This window comes from Hemitrygon akajei, chromosome 8, assembly GCF_048418815.1.
Source record: "Hemitrygon akajei chromosome 8, sHemAka1.3, whole genome shotgun sequence".
In the NCBI taxonomy this organism is placed as follows: Eukaryota; Metazoa; Chordata; class Chondrichthyes; order Myliobatiformes; family Dasyatidae; genus Hemitrygon; species Hemitrygon akajei.
The window spans coordinates 78,811,270-78,837,486 of NC_133131.1; the positions used below are offsets into that span (position 1 = coordinate 78,811,270).

The window sequence follows — 26,217 nt, forward strand, 5'->3', positions numbered from 1 at the left end:
TTAAAGGGAGCAGAGAAACACCCCCAGTCCGACTCTCCATAAAGAGAGCAGAGACCCACCGTCATTCTGACTCTCCATGAAGAGAGCAGTGGCCAAACCCCATTTCCAACTCCCGATAAAGAGAACAGAGACCGACCCCCATTCCGACTCCACATAGTGGGAGCAGAGCCACACCCCCATTGCGACTCTTGATGGAGAGCAGAGCCCTAAACTCATGCCGCTTCCCGATGAGGAGAGCAGACACACCCCCATTCCAACTCCCAATAAACGGAGCAGAGAACGACCGCAATTCTGAATGCCCATAAATAGAGCTGAGCCCCACCCGCACTCTAACTCCCGTGAAATGGAGCAGAGACCCACCCCATTCTGACTCCCGATAAAGGGAACCGAGTCCCACCCATTTCTGAATCCCCATAAAGAGAGCAGAACCCAACCCCATTCCAACTCCCCATAAAGAGAGTCGAGCCCCTAACCCATTCTGATTCCCCATAAAGAGAGTTGAGCGCCACAATCAATCCGAATCCCGAGAAAAGTAGCAGAACCCCAACCCATTCCGAATCCCAATAAAGAGAGTAGAGCCCACCAGCCTTCTGCCTCCGCATAAAGAATGCAGAACCCAAACCCTCATTCCCACTCCCCAGAAAGAGAGCAGAGACCCACCCCCATTCCAACTGTCCACAAAGAGAGCAGAGTTCCACTCCCAGTACAACTCACCGTAGAGAGCAGATCCCTACACTCATTCCAACTACCGATAAAGTGACCAGTGACCCACCCACATTCCGTGTCCCGATAAAGGGAACAAAGAACTACCCCAATTCTGAATGCCCAGAAAGAGAGCAATGCCCCACGGCCAGTACCAGTTCCCATAAAGAGAGTCGAGCCCCACGCCAATTCCGACACCCTTTAAATGGAGCAGAGCCCCACTCCCATTTCGACTCCTGCTAAAGAGAGCAGTGCAACACCTCCATTCCGATTCCCCGTAAAGGGAGCAGAGCCCCACCCACAGTCCTACTCATCATAAAGAGAGCAGAGACCCACCATCATTCTGAATCTCCATGAAGAGAGCAGAGACCCAGCCCTATTCCAACTCCACATAGTGGGAGCAGACCGACAACCTCATTGAGACTCTCGATTGAGAGCAGAGCCCTACACTCATTCCGCTTCTCCATAAAGGGAGCAGAGCCCATCTCCCAGTACGACTCACCATAGACAGCAGAGCCGTAGACTCATTCCCACTACCGATAAAGGGATCAGAGACCCACCCCCATTCTGCCTCTCCATGAAGAGAGCAGAAATCAACCCCAATTCCAACTCCCGTTGATGGGAGCAGAGCCCCACCCCAATTCTGACTCCCCATAAAGAGAACAGAGCCCCACCCCCATTCCAATTCCCATTAAAGGGAGCAGACTCCTACTCCCAGTCTGACTCACCATACAGAACAAAGCCCTACACTCATTCCGACTACCGATAAAGGGATCAGACCCACCCACGTTCCGATTCCCATTAAAGTGAGCAGACTCCCACTCCCAGTCCGACTCACCATAGAGAACAGCCCTACACTCATACAATTAACGATAAAGGGAGCAGAGACCCACCTCCATTCCGACTCCTGATAAAGAGAGCAGAGACCCACCCCCATTCGATTCCCCATGACGAGAGTTGAGTCCCACAATCAATCCGATTCCCGATAAAGGGAGCAGAACCCCAACCCCATTCCGACTCCCGATAAAGAGAACAGAGCCAAACCCCCATTCCGGTTCCGCATAAAGGGAGCATAGTTCCACTCCCAGTACGACTCACCATACAGAGCAGATCCCTACACTCCGACTACTGATAAAGGCAGCAGAGTCCCACTCCCAGTCCAACTCACCTTAGAGAGCAGAGCCCTACACTCATTCCATCTACCGATAAATGGACCAGAGACCCATCCACATTCCGTCTCCCGATAAGGGGAACAGAGATCCATCCCCGTTCTGACTCCCGATAAAGGGAGCAGAGAAACACCCCCAGTCCGACTCCCCATAAAGAGAGCAGAGACCCACCGTCATTCTGACTCTCCACGAAGAGAGCAGTGGCCCAACCTCATTTCCAACTCTCGATAAAGAGAACAGAGTCCCACCCCCATTCCGACTCCACATAGTGGGAGCAGAGCCACACCCCCATTGCGACTCTCGATGGAGAACAGAGCCCTAAACTCATTCCGCTTCCCGATAAGGAGAGCAGACACACCCCCATTCCAACTCCCAATAAAGGGAGCAGAGAACGACTGCAATTCTGAATGCCCATAAATAGAGCTGAGCCCCACCCGCACTCTAACTCCCGTGAAATGGAGCAGAGACCCACCCCATTCTGACTCCCGATAAAGGGAACCGAGTCCCACCCATTTCTGAATCCCCATAAAGAGAGCAGAACCCCACGCCCATTCCCACTCTCCATAAATAGAGTCGAGCCCCACAATAATTTCGACTCCCGATAAGGGGAGCAGAGACTCACGCCCATTCCCACTCCCGATAGGGGAAGCACAGACCCAACCCATACCAACTCCCCATAAAGAGAACAGAGCCATACCCCCATTCCGACTCCCGATAAAGGCAACAGTCCCACTCCCAGTCCAACTCACTTTAGAGAGCAGCGCCCTACACTCATTCCAATTCCCCGTAAAGGGAACAGAGCCCCGCCCACAGTCCGACTCCACATAGTGGGAGCAGAACCACACCCCCATTGTGACTCTCGATTGAGAGATGAGCCCTACACTCATTCCGCTTCCCAATAAAGGGACTAGAGACCCACCTACATTCCATCTCCCGATAAGGGGAACAGAGATCCATCCCCATTCCGACTCCCCATAAAGAGAGCAGAGACCCACTCCCATTCCGACTCCCCATAAAGAGAGCAGAAACCCACCCCCATTCCGACTCCCCATAAAGAGAGCAGAGACCCACCCCCATTCCGACTCCACATAGTGGGAGCAGAGACCCATTCCCATTGCGACTCTCGATGGAGAACAGAGCCACACCCCCGTTCCGACTCCCGTTAAAGTCAGCAAAGCCCCACCCCCATTCTGACTCCCGATAAAGGGAACACAGACTCACCCCCATTTCGTCTCCCTATAAAGGGAGCAGAAAACGAACCCAATTCTGAATGCCCATAAAGAGAGCTGAGCCCCACCCCCATTCTGACTCGCGTTAAATTGAGCAGAGACCCACCCCCTTTCCAAATCCCCATAAAGGGAGCAGAGTCCCATCCCCAATCCGACTCCGATAAAGGCAGCAGAGTCCCACTCCTATTCCAACACACCTTAGAGAGCAGAGCCCTATCCTCATTTCGACTACCGATAAAGGAAACAGAGACCCACCCACATTTCGTATTCCCATAAAGGGAACAGAGATCCATCCCCATTCCGACTCCCGATAAAGGGAGCAGCGAAACACCCCAATTCTGAATGCCCATAAAGAGAGTCGAGCTCCACACCCTAACTGACACCATTTAAGTGGAACAGAGCTACACTCCAATTCCGACTCCCGATAAAGAGAGCAGTGCCTCACCCCCATTCCGACTCCCCACAAACAGAGTTGAGCTCCACACCCATTCCGATTCCCCATAAAGAGAGTTGGCGCCACAATCAATCTGTCTCCCGATAAAAGAGGCAGAGCCCCAACCCCATTCCGAATCCCAATAGAGTCGAGCCCCACCAGCCTTCTGACTCTGCACAAAGAATGCAGAACCCTACCCCCATTCCGATTCCCCATAGAGAGTCGAGCCCCACGCCTATTCCGACAACCTTTAAATGGAGCAGAGCCCCACTCCCATTTCGACTCCCGATAAAGAGAGCAGTGCACCACCTATATTCCCATTCAACACAAAGGGAGCAGAGCCCCACCACTAGTCCGACTCCCCATAAAGAGAGCTGAGACCCATCATCATTCTGACTCTCCATGAAGAGAGCAGAACCACACCCCCATTGCGACTCTCGATTGAGAGATGAGCCCTACACTCATTCCGCTTCCCAATAAAGGGACTAGAGACCCACCTACATTCCATCTCCCGATAAGGGGAACAGAGATCCATCCCCATTCTGACTCCCGATAAAGGGAGCAGAGAAACACCCCCAGTCCGACTCCCCATAAAGAGAGCAGAGACCCATTCCCATTCCGACTCCCCATAAAGAGAGCAGAAACCCACCCCCATTCCGACTCCCCATAAAGAGAGCAGAGACCCACCGTCATTCCGACTCCACATAGCGGGAGCAGAGCCACACCCCCATTGCGACTCTCGATGGAGAGCAGAGCCCTAAACTCATTCCGCTTCACGATAAGGAGAGCAGACATACCCCCATTCCGACTCCCAATAAAGGGAGCAGAGAACGACTGCAATTCTGAATGCTCATAAATAGAGCTGAGCCCCACCCGCACTCTAACTCCTGTGAAATGGAGCAGAGACCCACCCTCATTCTGACTCCCGATAAAGGGAACCGAGTCCCACACTTTTCCGAATCCCAATAAAGAGAGCAGAACACCACGCCCATTCCCACTCCCCATAAAGAGAGTCGAGCCCCACACCCTAACTGACACCTTTTAAATGGAGCAGAGCTACACTCCAATTTGGACTCCCAATAAGGAGAGCAGTGCCCTACCTCCATTCCAATTCCCCATAAAGAGAGCAGAACCCAACCCCCATTCCGACTGTGCATAAAGAGAGTCGAGACCCACACCCATTCTGATTCGCCATAAAGAGAGTTGAGCGCCACAATCAATCCCACTCCCGAGAAAAGTAGCAGAGCCACAACCCCATTCCGAACCCCAATAAAGAGAGTAGAGCCCTACCAGCCTTCTGACTCCGCATAAAGAATGCAGAACCCTACCCCCATTCCGACTTCCGACAAAGGGAGCACAGCCCCACTCCTAGTCCGACTCTCCACAGAGAGCAGAGTCCCACCCCCATTCTGACTCCTGATAAAGGGAGCAGAGATCCACCCCCATTCCGACTCCCGATAAAGGGAGCAGAGACCCACACCCATTCCGACTCCCGATAAAGGGAGCGGAGTCCCACTCCCAGTCCCACTCACCATAGAGAGCAGAGCTCTACACTCATTCCGACTACCCATAAAAGGATCCGAGACCCACCCACATTCTGACTCCCTATAAAGAGAGCAGAACCCAACACCCTTTCTCACTCCCCATAAAGGGAGCAGAGACCTACCCCCATTCCCTCTTCCCATAAAGAGAGTCGAGCCCCACTCCCTTTTGATTCCCCCTGTTGAGCCCCACAATCAATCCGATTCCCGATAAATCTAGCAGAGCCCCAACGCCATTCCGACTCCCAATAAAGGGAGTAGAGCCCCACCAGCATTCTGACTACGCATAAAGAATGCAGAACCCAACCCCCATTCCGACTCCCCATAAAGGGAGCATAGCTCCACCCTCATTCGACTCCCCATAAAGAGAACAGAGCTAAACCCCCATTTTTATTCCCGATAAAGGGAGCAGAGTTCCACTCCCAGTACGAATCACCATAGACAGCAGAGCCCTACACTCATTCCGCTTCACGATAAAGAGAACAGACACACCCCCATTCCGACTCCCAATAAAGGGAGCAGAGAACGACCGCAATTCTGAATGCTCATAAATAGAGCTGAGCCCCACCTGCACTCTAACTCCCGTGAAATGGAGCAGAGACCCACCCCCATTCTGACTCCCGATAAAGGGAACCGAGTCCCACCCCTTTCTGAATCCCAATATAGAGAGCAGAACACCACGCCCATTCCCAGTCCCCATAAAGAGAGTCGGGACACACGCCCATTCCGAGACCCTTTAAATGGAGCAGAGTCGCACTCAAATTCCGACTCTTGATAAACAGAGCAGTGCCCCACCTCCATTCCGATTCCCCGTAAAGAGAGCAGAGCCCCACCCCCATTCTGACTCTCCATGAAGAGAGCAGAGCCCCAACCCATTTCCAACTCCCGATAAAGAGAGCAGAGCCACACCCCCATTCCGACTCCACATAAAGAGAGCAGAGCCCCAACTCATTTCAAATCCCCATAAAGAGAGCAGAACCCAAACCCCATTCCTACTCCTGATAAAGGGAGCAGAGCTCCACACACATTCCCACTCCCCATAAAGAGAGTTTAGCCCCACAACCAACCCGATTCCCAAGAAAGAGAGCAGAGGTCCACCACCCTTCCGACTCCGCATAAAGAAAGTAGAACCATTCCGATTTCCGACAAAGGGATTAGAGCCTCGACACCATTCTGATTCTCCATTAAGAGAGCACAGCCCCACCCCCATTCTGACTACCGATAAAGAGAACAGAGCCCCGCCCCAATTCCGAGTTTCCACAGAGAGCAGAGCCCCATCCATTTCCGAATCCCCTCAAAGAGAGCAGAGCCCCACGCCGATTCCCACTCCCCATATAGAGTCGAGCCCCACCCCCATTCCAACTCCCAATTAAGAGAACAGAGCCCCACCCCCATTCCGACTCCCGATAAAGGGAGCAGAGAAACACCCCCAGTCCGACTCCCCATAAAGAGAGCAGAGACCCACCGTCATTCTGACTCTCCACGAAGAGAGCAGTGGCCCAACCTCATTTCCAACTCTCGATAAAGAGAACAGAGTCCCACCCCCATTCCGACTCCACATAGTGGGAGCAGAGCCACACCCCCATTGCGACTCTCGATGGAGAACAGAGCCCTAAACTCATTCCGCTTCCCGATGAGGAGAGCAGACACACCCCCATTCCAACTCCCAATAAAGGGAGCAGAGAACGACCGCAATTCTGAATGCCCATAAATAGAGCTGAGCCCCACCCGCACTCTAACTCCCGTGAAATGGAGCAGAGACCCACCCCATTCTGACTCCCGATAAAGGGAACCGAGTCCCACCCATTTCTGAATCCCCATAAAGAGAGCAGAACCCCACGCCCATTCCCACTCTCCATAAATAGAGTCGAGCCCCACAATAATTTCGACTCCCGATAAGGGGAGCAGAGACTCACGCCCATTCCCACTCCCGATAGGGGAAGCACAGACCCAACCCATACCAACTCCCCATAAAGAGAACAGAGCCATACCCCCATTCCGACTCCCGATAAAGGCAACAGTCCCACTCCCAGTCCAACTCACTTTAGAGAGCAGCGCCCTACACTCATTCCAATTCCCCGTAAAGGGAACAGAGCCCCGCCCACAGTCCGACTCCACATAGTGGGAGCAGAACCACACCCCCATTGTGACTCTCGATTGAGAGATGAGCCCTACACTCATTCCGCTTCCCAATAAAGGGACTAGAGACCCACCTACATTCCATCTCCCGATAAGGGGAACAGAGATCCATCCCCATTCCGACTCCCCATAAAGAGAGCAGAGACCCACTCCCATTCCGACTCCCCATAAAGAGAGCAGAAACCCACCCCCATTCCGACTCCCCATAAAGAGAGCAGAGACCCACCCCCATTCCGACTCCCCATAAAGAGAGCAGAGACCCACCCCCATTCCGACTCCACATAGTGGGAGCAGAGACCCATTCCCATTGCGACTCTCGATGGAGAACAGAGCCACACCCCCGTTCCGACTCCCGTTAAAGTCAGCAAAGCCCCACCCCCATTCTGACTCCCGATAAAGGGAACACAGACTCACCCCCATTTCGTCTCCCTATAAAGGGAGCAGAAAACGAACCCAATTCTGAATGCCCATAAAGAGAGCTGAGCCCCACCCCCATTCTGACTCGCGTTAAATTGAGCAGAGACCCACCCCCTTTCCAAATCCCCATAAAGGGAGCAGAGTCCCATCCCCAATCCGACTCCGATAAAGGCAGCAGAGTCCCACTCCTATTCCAACACACCTTAGAGAGCAGAGCCCTATCCTCATTTCGACTACCGATAAAGGAAACAGAGACCCACCCACATTTCGTATTCCCATAAAGGGAACAGAGATCCATCCCCATTCCGACTCCCGATAAAGGGAGCAGCGAAACACCCCAATTCTGAATGCCCATAAAGAGAGTCGAGCTCCACACCCTAACTGACACCATTTAAGTGGAACAGAGCTACACTCCAATTCCGACTCCCGATAAAGAGAGCAGTGCCTCACCCCCATTCCGACTCCCCACAAACAGAGTTGAGCTCCACACCCATTCCGATTCCCCATAAAGAGAGTTGGCGCCACAATCAATCTGTCTCCCGATAAAAGAGGCAGAGCCCCAACCCCATTCCGAATCCCAATAGAGTCGAGCCCCACCAGCCTTCTGACTCTGCACAAAGAATGCAGAACCCTACCCCCATTCCGATTCCCCATAGAGAGTCGAGCCCCACGCCTATACCGACAACCTTTAAATGGAGCAGAGCCCCACTCCCATTTCGACTCCCGATAAAGAGAGCAGTGCACCACCTATATTCCCATTCAACACAAAGGGAGCAGAGCCCCACCACTAGTCCGACTCCCCATAAAGAGAGCTGAGACCCATCATCATTCTGACTCTCCATGAAGAGAGCAGAACCACACCCCCATTGCGACTCTCGATTGAGAGATGAGCCCTACACTCATTCCGCTTCCCAATAAAGGGACTAGAGACCCACCTACATTCCATCTCTCGATAAGGGGAACAGAGATCCATCCCCATTCTGACTCCCGATAAAGGGAGCAGAGAAACACCCCCAGTCCGACTCCCCATAAAGAGAGCAGAGACCCATTCCCATTCCGACTCCCCATAAAGAGAGCAGAGACCCACCGTCATTCCGACTCCACATAGCGGGAGCAGAGCCACACCCCCATTGCGACTCTCGATGGAGAGCAGAGCCCTAAACTCATTCCGCTTCACGATAAGGAGAGCAGACATACCCCCATTCCGACTCCCAATAAAGGGAGCAGAGAACGACTGCAATTCTGAATGCTCATAAATAGAGCTGAGCCCCACCCGCACTCTAACTCCTGTGAAATGGAGCAGAGACCCACCCTCATTCTGACTCCCGATAAAGGGAACCGAGTCCCACACTTTTCCGAATCCCAATAAAGAGAGCAGAACACCACGCCCATTCCCACTCCCCATAAAGAGAGTCGAGCCCCACACCCTAACTGACACCTTTTAAATGGAGCAGAGCTACACTCCAATTTGGACTCCCAATAAGGAGAGCAGTGCCCTACCTCCATTCCAATTCCCCATAAAGAGAGCAGAACCCAACCCCCATTCCGACTGTGCATAAAGAGAGTCGAGACCCACACCCATTCTGATTCGCCATAAAGAGAGTTGAGCGCCACAATCAATCCCACTCCCGAGAAAAGTAGCAGAGCCACAACCCCATTCCGAACCCCAATAAAGAGAGTAGAGCCCTACCAGCCTTCTGACTCCGCATAAAGAATGCAGAACCCTACCCCCATTCCGACTTCCGACAAAGGGAGCACAGCCCCACTCCTAGTCCGACTCTCCACAGAGAGCAGAGTCCCACCCCCATTCTGACTCCTGATAAAGGGAGCAGAGATCCACCCCCATTCCGACTCCCGATAAAGGGTGCAGAGACCCACACCCATTCCGACTCCTGATAAAGGGAGCGGAGTCCCACTCCCAGTCCCACTCACCATAGAGAGCAGAGCTCTACACTCATTCCGACTACCCATAAAAGGATCCGAGACCCACCCACATTCTGACTCCCTATAAAGAGAGCAGAACCCAACACCCTTTCTCACTCCCCATAAAGGGAGCAGAGACCTACCCCCATTCCCTCTTCCCATAAAGAGAGTCGAGCCCCACTCCCTTTTGATTCCCCCTGTTGAGCCCCACAATCAATCCGATTCCCGATAAATCTAGCAGAGCCCCAACGCCATTCCGACTCCCAATAAAGGGAGTAGAGCCCCACCAGCATTCTGACTACGCATAAAGAATGCAGAACCCAACCCCCATTCCGACTCCCCATAAAGGGAGCATAGCTCCACCCTCATTCGACTCCCCATAAAGAGAACAGAGCTAAACCCCCATTTTTATTCCCGATAAAGGGAGCAGAGTTCCACTCCCAGTACGAATCACCATAGACAGCAGAGCCCTACACTCATTCCGCTTCACGATAAAGAGAACAAACACACCCCCATTCCGACTCCCAATAAAGGGAGCAGAGAACGACTGCAATTCTGAATGCTCATAAATAGAGCTGAGCCCCACCTGCACTCTAACTCCCGTGAAATGGAGCAGAGACCCACCCCCATTCTGACTCCCGATAAAGGGAACCGAGTCCCACCCCTTTCTGAATCCCAATATAGAGAGCAGAACACCACGCCCATTCCCAGTCCCCATAAAGAGAGTCGGGACACACGCCCATTCCGAGACCCTTTAAATGGAGCAGAGTCGCACTCAAATTCCGACTCTTGATAAACAGAGCAGTGCCCCACCTCCATTCCGATTCCCCGTAAAGAGAGCAGAGCCCCACCCCCATTCTGACTCTCCATGAAGAGAGCAGAGCCCCAACCCATTTCCAACTCCCGATAAAGAGAGCAGAGCCACACCCCCATTCCGACTCCACATAAAGAGAGCAGAGCCCCAACTCATTTCAAATCCCCATAAAGAGAGCAGAACCCAAACCCCATTCCTACTCCTGATAAAGGGAGCAGAGCTCCACACACATTCCCACTCCCCATAAAGAGAGTTTAGCCCCACAACCAACCCGATTCCCAAGAAAGAGAGCAGAGGTCCACCACCCTTCCGACTCAGCATAAAGAAAGTAGAACCATTCCGATTTCCGACAAAGGGATTAGAGCCTCGACACCATTCTGATTCTCCATTAAGAGAGCACAGCCCCACCCCCATTCTGACTACCGATAAAGAGAACAGAGCCCCGCCCCAATTCCGAGTTTCCACAGAGAGCAGAGCCCCATCCATTTCCGAATCCCCTCAAAGAGAGCAGAGCCCCACGCCGATTCCCACTCCCCATATAGAGTCGAGCCCCACCCCCATTCCAACTCCCAATTAAGAGAACAGAGCCCCACCCCCATTCCGACTCCCGATTAGGACAGCAGAGATACACCCCCATTCTGACTCTCCATAAAGAGAGCAGAATCCAAATTCCATTCCAACTCACCATAAAGTGAACAGAGACCCATCCCCATTCAGACTGCACATAGTGGGATCAGTGCCCCACCCCCAATGAGACCCTCGATGGAGAGCAGAGCCTCACCCCCATTCCGACTCTCCATAAAGAGAGCAGAGCCAAACCCCCGTTCGCACTCCCGATAAAGGGAGCAGAGAACAAACCCAATTCCGACTCCTGATAAAGGCAGCAGAGCCCCACCCCAATTCTGACTCCCGTTAAATGGAGCAGAGACCCACCCCCATTCCAATTCCCCATATAGGGAGCAGAGCCCCACTCCTAGTCCGAGTCACCATAGAGAGCAGATCCCTACACTCATTCTGACTACCGATAAAGGGAGCAGAGATTCAACACCATTCCTACTCCCGATAAAGGGAGCAGAGTCCCACACCCATTCCCATTCCCCATGAAGAGAGTTGAGCCCCACAATGAACCCGACTCCCGATAAAGAGAGCAGAGCCCCACCACCCTTCCGACTCCACATAAAGAAAGCAGAACCCCACCCCCATTCTGACTTCCGACAAAGGGATTAAAGCCTCAACACCATTCTGATTCTGCGTTAAGAGAGCACAGCCCCACCCCCATTCTGACTACCGATAAAGAGAACTGAGCCCCACCCCAATTCCGAGTTTCCATTGAGAGCAGAGCCCTACACTCATTCCGCTTCCCCATAAAGGGAGCAGAATCCCACCCCCATTCCGACTTCCCATAAAGAAGAAATGTGACTGTGGAATGATTGTTGGTGCAAGATGGGGTGCGTTGAGTATTTCAGAAACTGTTGATCTTCTGGGATTTGATGCTCAACAGATTCTAGAGCTGGGGTTCCATGGACCCTACCATTAGGCCGGTCTCCTCGACATTGGTGAGACCCATCGTATATTGGGGGATCCCTCCATTGAGCACCTACCCTACTGACTTTAATTTGTGAAGGAAACCAAAACTCCCAGGGTAAACGAAAGCCAAAACTTAGAGAACATACAAATTCCACATGGACACCAGCCAAGATCAAGATTGAACCTCGGTCTCTGGCACTGCAAAGCTGCAGCTGTACTTGGAGTGCTGCCCTTGAGTGGACGCTGAATCTGTCATCCTAAATTACTGCCCATCACTGCAACTTACTCCCCAGTCTGCCTCGTTTCCCCTCTCAGAATGAGCCACGTCAACAGATGGGAATTAACATCCTGACGACACCCTGATCTGTGAGCTGATGAATGGGGGAGAAGGTGTGTGACCCAGGATCTCCAGAGTCAGGTTCACTCTGGAACACTGCACACAGTTACCAGTCTAGCTCTGTGTCAGTCACAGTCCCATGGTTACTGCTCTTGCACCAGATTCAGGACCACTCCCAGGAGTGACAAAAGACATGGAACTGAGAGAATTCCCAGCATACAGAGCCATAAACAAGACATAACAGAGTGTTTGTGGATGACTCTGGGCAATTTTTTGGAAAGAGGGCACAGCACATGTGGAAACTTCTAGCAGCAACTTAATGAACTGAAGATAAGTGAAGGGTTAAATGGGTGGGGGGATATGAGCTGGGATTAGCTTTATGTTCACTTAGGACTGTTCAGGATGGGATGGGGAAGTTGGTGATTGAAGTGTCCACAAAGATCTCCTTTACTCATCTTGCATCTCTCTGCCCCAATCTCAGAGCTTGTGTCAGGAGCAAACATCACAGTTCAGACCACTGGGATCTGCAACCTCACCTTGACCTGCACCGTGACCTCAGGTGACCCAACCAGCTTCACGTGGTGGAGGAATGGAGAAGCTTTGGTAAATGGCAGCACGCAGCACATCCGGGTACTCGGAAATACGCTAGAGGTTCATCACACTGCAGAGGTCGAGGACGCTGTGTACAAATGTGAGGCCAGGAATCCGATCAGTAATGAAACGGCAGAGATCAGGCTGAGGGACATCTGCAAACTGGACACATGTGGTGAGTTTCAGAGTGAAGAAACGTGGTTAATCCTAGGGTGTTGGAGCAGAGCCCCATCTCCATTCCGACTCCCGATAAAGAGAGCAGAGCCCCACCCCATTCCAACTTCCCATAAAGAGAGTTGAGCCCCACAACGAACCCGATTCCCAAGAAAGAGAGAAGAGCTCCACCAACCTTCCAACTCCGCATAAAGAAAGCAGAACCATTCCGACTCCTGATAAAGGGATGAGAGCCTCAACACCATTCTGATTCTCCATTAAGAGAGCACAGCCCCACCCCCATTCTGACTACCGATAAAGAGAACAGAGCCCCGCCCCAATTCCGAGTTTCCATAGAGAGCAGAGCCCTATACTCATTCCGCTTCCCCATAAAGGGAGCAGAGACCCACCCCCATTCTGGCTTCCCATAAAGTGAGCAGAGCCCTAAACCATTCCCACTTCCCATAAAGAGAATTGATCCGCACAACCAATCCGAGTGCTGATGAAGTGAGCAGAGCCCCAACCCCATTCCAATTCCTGAAAAAGAGAGCAGAAACCCACCCCCATTCCGACTCCCCATAAAGAGAGCAGAAACCCACCCCCATTCCGACTCCCCATAAAGAGAGCAGAAACCCACCCCCATTCCGACTCCCCATAAAGAGAGCAGAATCCAAACTCCATTCCAACTCACCATAAAGTGAACAGAGACCCATCCCCATTCAGACTGCACATAGTGGGAGCAGTGCCCCACCCCCAATGGGACCTTCGATGGAGAGCAGAGCCTCACCCCCATTCCGACTCTCCATAAAGGGAGCAGAATCCGAACTCCATTCCAACTCACCATAAAGTGAACAGAGACCCATCCCCATTCAGACTGCACATAGTGGGAGCAGTGCCCCACCCCCAATGGGACCCTCGATGGAGAGCAGAGCCTCACCCCCATTCCGACTCTCCATAAAGAGAGCAGAGCCAAACCCCCGTTCGCACTCCCGATAAAGGGAGCAGAGAACAAACCCAATTCCGAATCCTGATAAAGGCAGCAAAGCCCCACCCCAATTCTGACTCCCGTTAAATGGAGCAGAGACCCACCCCCATTCCAATTCCCCATATAGGGAGCAGAGCCCCACTCCCAGTCACCATAGAGAGCAGAGCCCTACACTCATTCTGACTACCGATAAAGGGAGCAGAGTTTCAACACCATTCCTACTCCCGATAAAGGGAGCAGAGTCCCACACCCATTCCCATTCCCCATGAAGAGAGTTGAGCCCCACAAAGAACTCGACTCCCGATAGAGCAGAGCCCCACCACCCTTCCGACTCCACATAAAGAAAGCAGAACCCCACCCACATTCTGACTTCCGACAAAGGGATTAAAGCCTCAACACCATTCTGATTCTGCGTTAAGAGAGCACAGCCCCACCCCCATTCTGACTACCGATAAAGAGAACTGAGCCCTGCCCCAATTCCGAGTTTCCATTGAGAGCAGAGCCCTATACTCATTCCGCTTCCCCATAAAGGGAGCAGAATTCCCCATAAAGGGAGCCCAACCCCCATTCCGACTTCCCATAAAGAAGAAATGTGACTGTGGAATGATTGTTGGTGCAAGATGGGGTGTTTTGAGTATTTCAGAAACTGCTGATCTTCTGGGATTTTCATGTTCAACAGTCTCTAGAGCTGGGGTTCCATGGACCCTACCATTAGGCCGGTCTCCTCGACATTGGTGAGACCCATCGTATATTGGGGGATCCAAAGTCCTACCCTACTGACTTTAATTTGTGAAGGAAACCAAAACTCCCGGGGTAAACGAAAGCCGAAACTTAGAGAACATACAAATTCCACACGGACACCAGCCAAGATCAAGATTGAACCTCAGTCTCTGGCACTGCAAAGCTGCAGCTGTACTTGGAGTGCTGCCCTTGAGTGAAGGCTGAATCTGTCATCCCAAATTACTGCCCATCACTGCAACTTACTCCCCAGTCTGCCTCATTTCCCCTCTCAGAATGAGCCACATCAACAGATGGGAATTAACATCCTGACGACACCCTGATCTGTGAGCTGATGAATGAGGGAGAAGGTGTGTGACCCAGGATCTCCAGAGTCAGGTTCACTCTGGAACACTGCACACAGTTACCAGTCTAGCTCTGTGCCAGTCACAGTCCCATGGTTACTGCTCTTGCACCAGATTCAGACCACTCACAGGAGTGACATAAACATGGAACTGAGAGAATTCCCAGCATACAGAGCCATAAACAAGACATAACAGAGTGTTTGTGGATGACCCTGGGCAATTTTTTGGAAAGAGGGAATAGCACATGTGGAAACTTCTAGCAGCAACTGAATGAACTGAAGATGAGTGAAGGGTTAAATGGGTGGGGGGATATGAGCTGGGATTAGCTTTATGTTCACTTAGGACCATTCAGGATGGGATGGGGAAGTTGGTGATTGAAGTGTCCACAAAGATCTCCTTTACTCATCTTGCATCTCTCTGCCCCAATCTCAGGACTTGTGTCAGGAGCAAACATCACAGTTCAGACCACTGGGATCTGCAACCTCACCTTGACCTGCACCGTGACCTCAGGTGACCACACCAGCTTCAAGTGGTGGAGGAATGGAGAAGCTTTGGTAAATGACAGCACGCAGCACATCCGGGTGCTCGGAAATACGCTAGAGGTTCATCACACTGCAGAGCTCGAGGACGCTGTGTACAAATGTGAGGCCAGGAATCTGATCAGTCATGAAACGGCAGAGATCAAGCTGAGGGACATCTGCAAACTGGACACATGTGGTGAGTTTCAGAGTGAAGAAACGCAGTTAATCCTAGGGTGTTGGAGCAGAGCCCCACCCCCATTCCGACTCCCAATAAAGAGAGCAGAGCTCCACCATCCTTCCGACTCCGCATAAAGAAAGCAGAACCATTCCGACTCCCGACAAAGGGATTAGAGCCTCAACACCATTCTGATGCTCCATTAAGAGAGCACAGCCCCACCCCCATTCTGACTACTGATAAAGAGAACAGAGCTCCGCCCCCATTCCGACTCCCCATAAAGAGTGCAGAAACCCACCCCATTCCGACTCCCCATAAAGAGAGCAGAAACCCACCCCCATTCCGACTCCCCATAAAGAGAGCAGAGCCCCACCCCCATTCCGACTCCCCATAAAGAGTGCAGAAACCCACCCCCATTCCGACTCCCCATAAAGAGAGCAGAAACCCACCCCCATTCCGACTCCCCATAAAGAGAGCAGAAACCCACCCCCATTCCGAATCCCCATAAAGAGAGCAGAAACCCACCCCCATTCCGACTCCCCATAAAGAGAGCAGAGCCCCACCCCCATTCCGACTCCCCATAAAGAGAGCAGAAACCCACCCCCATTCCGACTCCCCATAAAGAGAGCAGAAACCCACCCCATTCCGACTCCCCATAAAGAGTGCAGAAACCCACCCCCATTCCGACTCCCCATAAAGAGAGCAGAAACCCACCCCCATTCCGACTCCCCATAAAGAGAGCAGAGCCCCACCCCCATTCCGACTCCCCATAAAGAGTGCAGAAACCCACCCCCATTCCGACTCCCCATAAAGAGAGCAGAAACCCACCCCCATTCCGACTCCCCATAAAGAGAGCAGAAACCCACCCCCATTCCGACTCCCCATAAAGAGAGCAGAAACCCACCCCCATTCCGAATCCCCATAAAGAGAGCAGAAACCCACCCCCATTCCGACTCCCCATAAAGAGAGCAGAGCCCCACCCCCATTCTGACTCCCCATAAAGAGAGCAGAAACCCACCCCCATTCCGACTCCCCATAAAGAGTGCAGAAACCCACCCCCATTCCGACTCCCCATAAAGAGAGCAGAAACCCACCCCATTCCGACTCCCCATAAAGAGTGCAGAAACCCACCCCCATTCCGACTCCCCATAAAGAGAGCAGAAACCCACCCCCATTCCGACTCCCCATAAAGAGTGCAGAAACCCACCCCCATTCCGACTCCCCATAAAGAGAGCAGAAATCCACCCCCATTCCGACTCCCCATAAAGAGAGCAGAGCCCCACCCCCATTCCGACTCCCCATAAAGAGAGCAGAGCCCCACCCCCATTCCAACTCCCCATAAAGAGAGCAGAAACCCATCCCCATTCCGACTCCCCATAAAGAGAGCAGAAACCCACCCCCATTCCGACTCCCCATAAAGAGAGCAGAACCCCACCCCATGCCGACTTCCGACGAAGGGATTAGAGCCTCAACACCATTCCGACTCTGCATAAAGAGAACAGAATCCGAACCCCATTACAACTCCCCATAAAGAGAGCAGAGCCCCACCCCCATTCCGACTCCCCATAAAGAGAGCAGAAACCCACCCCCATTCCGACTCCCCATAAAGTGTGCAGAAAACCACCCCCATTCCGACTCCCCATAAAGAGTGCAGAAACCCACCCCCATTCCGACTCCCCATAAAGAGAGCAGAAACCCACCCCATTCCGACTCCCCATAAAGAGTGCAGAAACCCACCCCCATTCCGACTCCCCATAAAGAGAGCAGAAACCCACCCCCATTCCGACTCCCCATAAAGAGAGCAGAAATCCACCCCCATTCTGACTCCCCATAAAGAGAGCAGAGCCCCACCCCCATTCCAACTCCCCATAAAGAGAGCAGAAACCAATCCCCATTCCGACTCCCCATAAAGAGAGCAGAAACCCACCCCCATTCCGACTCCCCATAAAGAGAGCAGAAACCCACCCCCATTCAGACTCCACATAGTGGGAGCAGAGCCCTACCCTCAATGGAGAGCAGAGCCACACCCCCATTCCGATTCTCCATAAAGAGAGCTGAGCCCAACCCCCGTTCGCACTCCTAATAAAGGTAGCAGAGAACAATCCCAATTCCGACTCCCGATAAAGGCAGCTGGGCCCCACCCCAATTCTGACTCCCATTAAATGGAGCACAGACCCACCCCTATTCCAATTCCCCATATAGGGAGCAGAGCCCCACTCCCAGTCCGACTCACCATAGAGAGCAGAGCCCTACACTCATTCCGACTCCCGATAAAGGGAGCAGAGATCCAACCCCAAACCTACTCCCGATAAAGGGAGCAGAGCCCCACACACATTCCCATTCCCCATGAAGAGAGTTGAGCCCCACAACCAACCCGACTCCCGATAAAGGGAGCAGAGCCCCACCACCCTTTCAACTCCGTATAAAGAAAGCAGAACCCCACCCCCATTCCAACTTCCGACGAAGGGAGCACAGCCCCACCCCCATTCTGACTACCGATAAAGAGAACTGAGCCCCGCCCCAATTCCGAGTTTCCATTGAGAGCAGAGCCCTACACTCATTCCGCTTCCCCATAAAGGGAGCAGAATCCCATACCCATTCCGACTTCCCATAAAGAAGAAATGTGACTGTGGAATGATTGTTGGTGCAAGATGGGGTGGTTTGAGTATTTCAGAAACTGCTGATCTTCTGGGATTTGATGCTCAACAGTCTCTAGAGCTGGGGTTCCATGGACCCTACCATTAGGCCGGTCTCCTCGACATTGGTGAGACCCATCGTATATTGGGGGATCCCTCCATTGAGCACCTACCCTACTGACTTTAATTTGTGAAGGAAACCAAAACTCCCAGGGTAAATGAAAGCCGAAACTTAGAGAACATACAAATTCCACACGGACACCAGCCAAGATCAAGATTGAACCTCGGTCTCTGGCACTGCAAAGCTGCAGCTGTACTCGGAGTGCTGCCCTTGAGTGATGGATGAATCTGTCATCCCAAATTACTGCCCATCACTGCAACTTACTCCCCAGTCTGCCTCGTTTCCCCTCTCAGAATGAGCCATGTCAACAGATGGAAATTAACATCCTGACGACACCCTGATCTGTGAGCTGATGAATGAGGGAGAAGGTGTGTGACCCAGGCTCTCCAGTGTCAGGTTCACTCTGGAACACTGCACACAGTTACCAGTCTAGCTCTGTGCCAGTCACAGTCCCATGGTTACTGCTCTTGCACCAGATTCAGGACCACTCACAGGAGTGACAAAAGACATGGAACTGAGAGAATTCACAGCATACAGAGCCATAAACAAGACATAACAGAGTGTTTGTGGATGACCCTGGGCAATTTTTTGGAAAGAGGGAACAGCAAATGTGGAAACTTCTTCTAGCAGCAACTGAATGAACTGAACATGATTGAAGGGTTAAATGGTTGGGGGGGGGGATATGAGCTGGGATTAACTTTATGTTCACTTAGGACTGTTCAGGATGGGATGGGAAAGTTGGTGATTGAAGTGTCCACAAAGATCTCCTTTACTCATCTTGCATCTCTCTGCTCCAACCTCAGGACTTGTGTCAGGAACAAACATCACAGTTCAGACCACTGGGATCTGCAACTTCACCTTGACCTGCGGCGTTACCTCAGGTGACCACACCAGCTTCACGTGGTGGAGGAATGGAAAAGCTTTGGTAAATGACAGCACGCAGCACATCCGGGTACTCAGAAATATGCTAGAGGTTCATCACACTGCAGAGGTCGAGGACGCTGTGTACAAATGTGAGGCCAGGTACCCCGTCAGTAATGAAACGGCAGAGATCAAGCTGAGGGACATCTGCAAACTGGATGCATGTGGTGAGTGTCAGAGTGAAGAACCCTGGTTAATCCTAGGGTGTTGGAGCAGATCCCCATCTCCATTCCGACTCCCGATAAAGAGAGCAGAGCCCCACCCCCATTCCAACTTCCCATAAAGAGAGTTGAGCCCCACAACCAATCCGAGTCCCAATGAAGTGAGCAGAGCCCCAACCCCATTCCAATTCCCGAGAAAGAGCAGAGCCCCACCACTCTTCCGACTCCACATAAAGAAAGCAGAAACCCACCCCCATTCCAACTCCCGATAAAGGGAGCAGAGCCCCACCCCCATTCCAACTCTACATAAAGAGAACAAAGCACAAATCCCATTCCGACTTCCCATAAAGAGAGTTGAGCCCCACAATCAATCTGACTCCCGATAAAAGGAGCAGAGCCCCAACGAAATTCCGATTCCCGAGAAAGAGAGCAGAGCCCCACCATCCTTCCAACTCCACATAAAGAAGGCAGAGATAAAGGGAGCAGAGACCCACCCCCATTCTAACTACCGATAAAGAGAACAGAGCCCCACCACCATTCAGATTCCCGATAAAGGGAGCAGAGACCCACGCCCATTCCGACACCTTTTAAATGGAGCAGAGCCTCACTCAAATTCTGACTCTTGATAAACAGAGCAGTGCCCCACCTCCATTCCGATTCCCTGTAAAGAGAGCAGAGCCCCACCCCCATTCTGACTCTCCATGAAGAGAGCAGAAACCCACCCCCATTTCCAACTCCCGATAAAGAGAGCAGAGCCCCACCCCCATTCCGACTCCCCATAAAGAGAACAGAACCCAAACCCCATTCTCACTCCCCATAAAGTGAACAGAGACCCACCCCCATTCAGACTCACGATAAAGAGAGCAGAGCCACACCCCATTCCGATTTTCCATAAAGGGAGCAGAGCCCCACGCCGATTCCCACTTCCCATAAAGAGAGTGTAGCCCCACGCCCATTCCGACTCCCTTTAAATGGTGCAGAGCCCCACCCCATTTCCAACTCCCGATAAAGAGAGCAGAGCCACACCCCCATTCCGACTCCCCATAAAGTGAACAGAGATCCACCCCCATTCAGACTCCATATAGTGGGAGCAGTGCCCCACCCCCAATGGGACCTTCGATGGAGAGCAGAGCCTCACCCCCATTCTGAATCCCCATAAAGAGAGCTGAGCCCCAAACCGATTCTGATTCCCGTTAAATGGAGCAGTACATGATTAAAAAGGCTATAATTAACAATAAAGAATATATATTAAAATGTGCAAAAAGAGAGCAAACTAGTGAGGCAGAGTGCATGGGTTCATTGTCCATTCAGAAATCTGATGGCAGTGGCGAAGAAGCTTTTCCTGAAATGTCAAATGTGTGACTTCAGGCTCCTGTACCTCCTCCCTGATGAAGCAATGAGAAGAGGGCATGTGCTAGGTGGTGGGGTATTTAACGGCAGTTGCCACTTTTTGAAGGTGTCCTCATTGCTCGGGAGGCTAGTGCCCATGATGATTGTGTTTTCAACTTTCTGTAGTCACAGGATTGTCTGATTAGACATTTACATGAACGAGCAGGGTGGACGAGTGTACCTGATAAAGTGACCTCCACCTCGCTCAATGTACTGTGCACACCCTACCCCGGTGCATTTCCCCAGAGGCACTTGCCCAGCAGCCTAATCTCCCCCAGCCCGGCTCTGCCTTAGCCCCACTACACCTCAGCTCCATTTGCCATACCATATTCGAACAGGACCCAGTTGAATTAAAACACTGTGACCTACAGGGACGGAGCCATGGTAGGAATTTGGGATGAGGCTGGATATCAACATTCACTCAAATATTTTTTTACAACTGTGCACACCAACCATTGTTTTGAAAACGAAAGCTTTAAATGGCCTGGTAGCATCGCAACACTTTAAATTTTTCTGCAATGTGTAGACTATGAATATTTAGAAAATTGAAAAATCGCATACTTTTGATTTTATGAATTGAAGGATATAATGAAAGACAGTACAACAAAGAAAATCTTCCACATTCTGTAATCTTTCTCCAGCTGCATCCAATTCCAGTTAACGCAGCAACATAGGCTACGTGAGCGGGAGTATTTCAGCCACTGTGTGGCCGCGCACCCACACAGCTTAGAGTGAACAGTGTGAGAAATATCCATCCCAACTGACACAGCTGGGATTGGCTGAATGTCTGTTTTCTGCTTTATAAAGTATTTTCTGATCTGAGTGTGGTCTGACCAAGAGAGACCATAATATCTGTGAGTACATACTATGGGTGGCCTAAGCAAGGAAGACAATGACTGGAATTGAATATGCTTCTCACAATGTGGTCTGAATCAGGGAGATAGGTAATAAGGTGGTGCATGGTGCTCCATGTGTGGTCTAACCCAGGCAAATGGGGACAAGATCCCTTGAGATATACGGAACAAGAGAAGCTCCTTTAGCCCACGGAATGGGAAAAGCCCCTTTAGCCACACGGAACAGGAAAAGCCCTTTAGCCACACCAAACAGGAGAAGCCCTTTTAGCCACACCAAACAGGAGAAGCCCTTTTAGCCACACAGAACAGGAGAAGCCCATTTGGTCCATGATCCACGCTGACCATCTACCCATTCACACTTTTCCTACACCAATTCCATTTCTTAATTCCTCCCACCTTTTCATCAACTTGCCCCAGACCTCACTGCTTACATACAGACCAGTGGCAACATATCTCCAATGACTAATTAGCTTACCTACTCCACTGAGTTTAATTTGTGAAGGAAACCAAAACTCCCGGGGTAAATCAAAACCGAAACATAGAGAGCATACAAATTCCACACGGACACCAGCCAAGATCAAGATTGAACCTCGGTCTCTGGCACTGCAAAGCTGCAGCTGTACTTGGAGTGCTGCCCTTGAGTGGACGCCGAATCTGTCATCTCAAATTACTGCCCATCACTGCAATTTACTCCCCACTCTGCCTCGTTTCCCCTCTCAGAATGAGCCATGTCAACAGATGGGAATTAACATCCGGACGACACCCTGATCTGTGAGCTGATGAATGGGGGAGAAGGTGTGTGACCCAGGCTCTCCAGTGTCAGGTTCACTCTGGAACACTGCACACAGTTCCAGTCTAGCTCTGTGCCAGTCACAGTCCCATGGTTACTGCTCTTGCACCAGATTCAGGACCACTCACAGGAGTGAGATAACCATGGAACTGAGAGAATTCCCAGCGTACAGAGCCATAAACAAGACATAACAGAGTGTTTGTGGATGACCCTGGGCAATTTTTTGGAAATAGGGCACAGCACATGTGGAAACTTCTTCTAGCAGCAACTGGCTGTACTGAAGATGAATGAAGGGTTAAATGGGTGGAGGGATATGAGCTGGGATTAGCTTTATGTTCACTTAGGACTGTTCAGGATGGGATGGGAAAGTTGGTGATCAAAGTGTCCACAAAGATTTTCTTTATTCATCATGCATCTCCCTCCTCCAGCTGTAGGGCTTGTGTCAGGAGCAAACGTCACAGTTGAGAACATCACTGGGTGCTGCAACCTAACCTTGATCTGTACCGTGACCTCAGGTGACCCCACCAGCTTCACGTGGTGGAGGAATGGAGAAGTTTTGGTAAATGACAGCACGCAGCATATTTGGGTACTTGGAAATATGCTAGAGGTTCATCACCCTGCAGAGATTGAGGACGCTGTGTTCAAGTGTGAGGCCAGGAACCCGATCAGTAATGAAACAGCAGAGATCAAGCTGAGGGACATCTGCAAACTGGACGCATGTGGTGAGTGTCAGAGTGAAGAACCCTGGTTAATCCTAGGGTGTTGAAGCAGAGCCCCACCCCCATTCCGACTCCTGATAAAGAGAGCAGAGCCCCACCCCCATTCCGTATCCAGGAAACATTAAATGGGACAGTGTAAAGGGAGTCTTTAACCTTGTACTGAGTGTGTGTGGTGGGACAGCAAAGAAGAACTTTACTCTGGATCTAACTTGTGTCTTGGCAGTATTTAACAGATCACTGGAGAGAGGCATTTATTCTGTACCCAATATTTTCCCCAGTTTTTTAAATTTAAGCTTGATTAAAGCATTTGTCCCATGCCCAGGATGGACCCAGACTTTGTAGAGCCCACTGCTCCTTGAAGGTCTCCAGCAGACAATGCTTACTTCTGATATTGGAACTCTGACAAAGAAGAAGAGAGAGATGTATGACATGTATAGGAAACAGTTAGCTAATAAAGTTCTTGAGGAGTATAAAAACTGCAAAAAACACTTGAGAAAGAAATCAGGAGGGCTAAAAGAAAACATGAGGTAGCTTTGGCAGTCAAGGTGAAGGATAATCCAAAGAGCTTCTACAGGTATATTAAGAGCAAATGGATAGTAAGGGATAAAATTGGTCCTATTGAAGATCTGAGTGGTCAGCTATGTATGGAACCAAAAAAAATGGGGGAGATCTTAAGTGAGTTTTTTTTGCATCTGTATTTACTAAGGAAACTGGCATGGAGTCAGTGGAAATAAGACAAATAAGTAGTGAGGTCATGGATCCTATACAGATTGAAGAGGAGGAGCCTTTATCAATCTTTTCATTAGTTAAGTAAAAAAGTACATATATATATAAACAAGAGGAGAATGATCACAAATATCTATATCAATAACAGTTCAAATAAAAGGAAAAAAAACATTATCAAGATCAAACAAAGTATTAATCAAATAGTATATAATAAAGAGAAAGGTAACTGATTCTCCTCTTATCCATGAAAAGAAAAAAAAGGTAAAGAAACTTTTATAATTGAAATGTACAGAAAAAAATCCAAAACACAGAAGAAAACAAAAAAAAGAAAAAAAGAACTGGGCCCCTCAAACTGAGAGTGAAAACAATCCAAAAAAAACCACAAGGAGAAACTTTCTGATCAAATCCAAAACTTCAAAAAGGTAACTGGAATGGCCATAAGTCAGAGCATATGAAAATATTGAATAAAAGGTCACCAAGTTTCCTCAAATTTAGGGGATGTATCAAACGTCTGACTTTTTATTTTCTCTAAACTTAAACAGGACATAATGGAGGTAAGTCAATATATAACAGTAGATGGACTAGAATCCTTCCATTTAAGGAAAATGGCTCTCCTGGCCAATAAAGTTGTAAAAGCTGTCTTCCGTTGAGCGGAAACAGGAATATCTCCTGCTTCCGATGGATTGATTCCAAAAATTGCTGTAAATAAATTTGGTTGTAGATCCAAATTCAGAACTTTTGATAAAGTTTTAAAGACTTCTTTCCAAAAATTTTCTAAATTGATACAAGACCAGAACATGCATGTTAAAGTAGCCAGCTCAATATTACATCTATCACAAACAGGATTACTATCAGAGAATATACAGACTAATTTGTCCTTTGACATATGCACCTGATGCACTACCTTGAACTGTATCAAGGGTGACAGGCACAAATAGAAGAGGTATTTACCAAATCAAAAATTCTTTTCCATTGATTATCTGAAAGTGACTTTCAAAACTCCAATTCCCACACAGCTTTAATTTTATCATTAAATAAAATACGCAAATTCAGTAACCATTTATAAATTATAACTATCAGTCCTTTTTGAAATGGTTTGACCTGAAAAAGAGTATTAATAATATTGGGTGTATAAGCCAAGGGAAAATCTGGCAGTAAATTATGTAGAAAATTCCCAATTTGTAAGTATCTAAAAAAGTGTACATTAGATAGGTCATATTTATCCACTAACTGTGTGAAAGACATTAAACAATTACCCATGTACAAATCTAAAAAAGTTACTATTCCTTTGGTTTTCCAAATTGAAAAGGTCTGATCAAAAATTGAAGGCATAAAAAAATAATTAAGATGGATTTTACAAGAAAGAACAAAGTTATTAAAGTCAAAGGATCTACAAAATTGAACCCAAATTCTTAATGTATGTTTAATAATAGGCTTAAAATCTCGACTACCAATCTTAGAGAGCAAAAAAGGAAGAGGAGCTCCCAATAAAGAGGCAAAAGGCTACCCCTTCACTGAGCTTTTCTCCAAATCCACCCATAAGGGACAATTGTGCATATCTGAGAAATGAATCAAAAAAGTGATATAATGAATGTTAATTGCCCGGTAGTACAATCTAAAATTTGGCAAAACCATACCACCATAATTTTTAATTTCCAGAATAAAAGTTTACTCAATCTAGGATTTTTATTATTCCAAATAAAAGATAAAATTTTAGAGTCTATTCTATCAAAAAACAGTTCAGGAACAAAAGAGGGGATTGCTTGGAATATGTATAAAAACTTCAGCAGCACTATCATTTTAATAGCATTAATACAGCCAATTAATGATAATGTCATAGGAGACCATTTAGAAATTACTTGCTGCATATACTCAATTAATGGAACAAAGTTATATTTATACAGGTTGTTAAAATTTTCGTTAATTTTAATGCCGAGATAAGTAAAGTTATTTTTAGCAATACTGAAAAGAAATTGGTCATATTGATCAAGATAATTGTTAATATGAAATAACTCATTTTTATGCAAATTTAATTTATATCCATAAAAACAACTAAATTCAGAAAATATAGATAACAAAACAGGAATCGATTTCTTAGGATCTGTATTATAAACTAACAAGTCAACTGCGTACAATGAAACCTTATACACTTTATCTCCTTT

General features: G+C 49.5%; 1 protein-coding gene across 1 annotated transcript in view; it reads left to right on the plus strand.

The window, feature by feature from the left end:
• LOC140732011 (cell adhesion molecule CEACAM1-like) overlaps positions 1 to 26,217 on the plus strand; it is a 127,278-nt gene that overhangs the window by 69,685 nt on the left and 31,376 nt on the right. Inside the window, exons 5-8 of the mRNA XM_073054078.1 lie at positions 12,713 to 12,997; positions 15,475 to 15,759; positions 19,299 to 19,583; positions 23,039 to 23,332. Coding sequence (XP_072910179.1) covers positions 12,713 to 12,997; positions 15,475 to 15,759; positions 19,299 to 19,583; positions 23,039 to 23,332 — 1,149 coding nt within the window. The remainder of the gene's footprint in view (positions 1 to 12,712; positions 12,998 to 15,474; positions 15,760 to 19,298; positions 19,584 to 23,038; positions 23,333 to 26,217) is intronic.